Below are 1850 nucleotides of genomic sequence, written 5' to 3' on the forward strand. Positions count from 1 at the left end.
AACCAATCTGTTGCTTATTTTGATAGATTCAAAAAAAGTAGTTATTTTAATCATGTTTTTATTGCAAAAAATTAAATAATTATTTGTAGACGCAGGATTCGACAAAAAAATCAGGTAAAGTCATTTTTCGTCTTTTTTTGGCTGCAGGAGGCTGTAAAAAAACAATCAGACAATTTGGTGGACCGCGGGAATAAATAGGAAAATTATAGAAAGAATGACCCAAAGGCAAATTAGATTTTAATAAATAATTATTTATTACGTAATAAACGTTTACATAAACAGTATATTTATTTATAATTCATGTGTAAGTAATAAGCACTTTAAGTAATAAGAACAATGTGCTTGCATTTGTTTAGAAGGTTATATAAAATCCAAGTTCTCTGTTTATTTCAATTAATTCTTAATAATATTTATGTTTGAAATAGAGCCAAAGAATATTAAAAATTGAAGGCAACCTTTTTCAACTCATTGGATGAATCTGGAAACTGTTTCGAGGTTGCTGAAGTGACCCCTTAAAATTCTATATTTAATAGGGAAAATTAATTATAATAATCAAATTCCTTCTCTCCCCTATATTTCTCTGATTTTCTTTCTTCTAAATTTATAATCTATTAACATAAATATTTATTTAGTAATATACATTAATAATAGAAACTTTGTCGATAAAATTTTTAAAACAAACATTTCTCTTCCCGCTGTTTTCCAAATTTAATGACTTTTTCAATGTTGCTCGATTTAACTAAAGTTCCAACTTTTATCAAATTTATTTACGGTACCTTCAAATATTATGTAGATTAAATTACAAAAAAAAAAAATTGAATATCTGTACTGCTACAACCCATAAAGGGCCAGGGGTTATTGTATAGTAAGGTTTTCCTAGTATAAATACTGTTTCTTTACCAACGGTTATGCAAGGAGATGATTTGTTCTAGGTCACGCTCAGTCACCTGATTGAATATCCTCATTTCTCCAATTAATGCTACCAACCCACTTAATTGATAGCGGCTGAGTGGATTCTATAATGCTTCTGAGCCCACAGGATTGACTCATGGCTAGATTAACAGAATAAATAATTATCTGCTACAGCCGAATTCGAATTCGAGTCCTTGTAGTTGGTAGCACAGCGCCTTACTCACTGAACTACCTCTCTCCAGTCTAGATTAAATCAAAATCAACATAACAATAATAATATATAACAAACTATGTTAAATATTTGTGTCTTATAAAAATTAATTTGTCTTTTTAATTCCAGGTTACCCATACTACAGAGGTTACCCCAGTTATTATTCGTACTATCGTTGAAAAAAAAATTGAATAAAAACCAATATCTCAGCATTAAAGATTGAATACATGGTTCTTTGTTTAACTTATTTTTAAATATATTTTTTCATGGCATCAAATAGTTGCTTTACTAACCTTTCTCACTCACAACATGATTACATGATTTTTAGAATAGATTTTAAGCAGCTTCTATTTTAGTCCAGTAAAAAATAGCTTAAAATTTAGCTGTAACTAGAAGTAAGTGTAAATTATTATCTGTCAACGGATTGTTATGTAAATTTTTAAAAAAAAAATTAGTTAGTAAAAAGTTTACAACTCCCTGAGGTTTCTTAGCCCTAATATCGAAGATTTTCCAACTCGACCGTCGTTACTTTTTAGGTTTATTGCTAATAACTCCTGAATTATTACTTTGAGTAAATAAAAAAATCTATAATTATTTCTAAGCCAAGCAATGAAAATTAAGAAGGCAACAACTGTTTGTGAAAATATAAAAAAATTAAGTCCAATTTTAGTTTCGAAAATATCCAAAAATTAATATCTTTTTTGCAACTTGGGAAACTTAGTGGTTC

The 1850-nt window shown here is 28.3% G+C and overlaps 1 protein-coding gene across 1 annotated transcript in view; it reads left to right on the plus strand.

Moving 5' to 3' along the window:
- The window catches only part of LOC106686938 (spore coat protein YeeK), a 7811-nt gene extending 6411 nt beyond the window's left edge, over positions 1–1400 (plus strand). Inside the window, exon 3 of the mRNA XM_014430549.2 lies at positions 1253–1400. Within this exon, the coding sequence (XP_014286035.1) occupies positions 1253–1302 (50 nt within the window). The 3' untranslated portion in view covers positions 1303–1400. The remainder of the gene's footprint in view (positions 1–1252) is intronic.
- The last annotated feature ends 450 nt before the right edge of the window (positions 1401–1850 follow it).

This window comes from Halyomorpha halys, unplaced genomic scaffold (genome assembly GCF_000696795.3).
Source record: "Halyomorpha halys isolate HHAL.00 unplaced genomic scaffold, Hhal_1.1 Scaffold899.1, whole genome shotgun sequence".
In the NCBI taxonomy this organism is placed as follows: domain Eukaryota; kingdom Metazoa; phylum Arthropoda; class Insecta; order Hemiptera; family Pentatomidae; genus Halyomorpha; species Halyomorpha halys.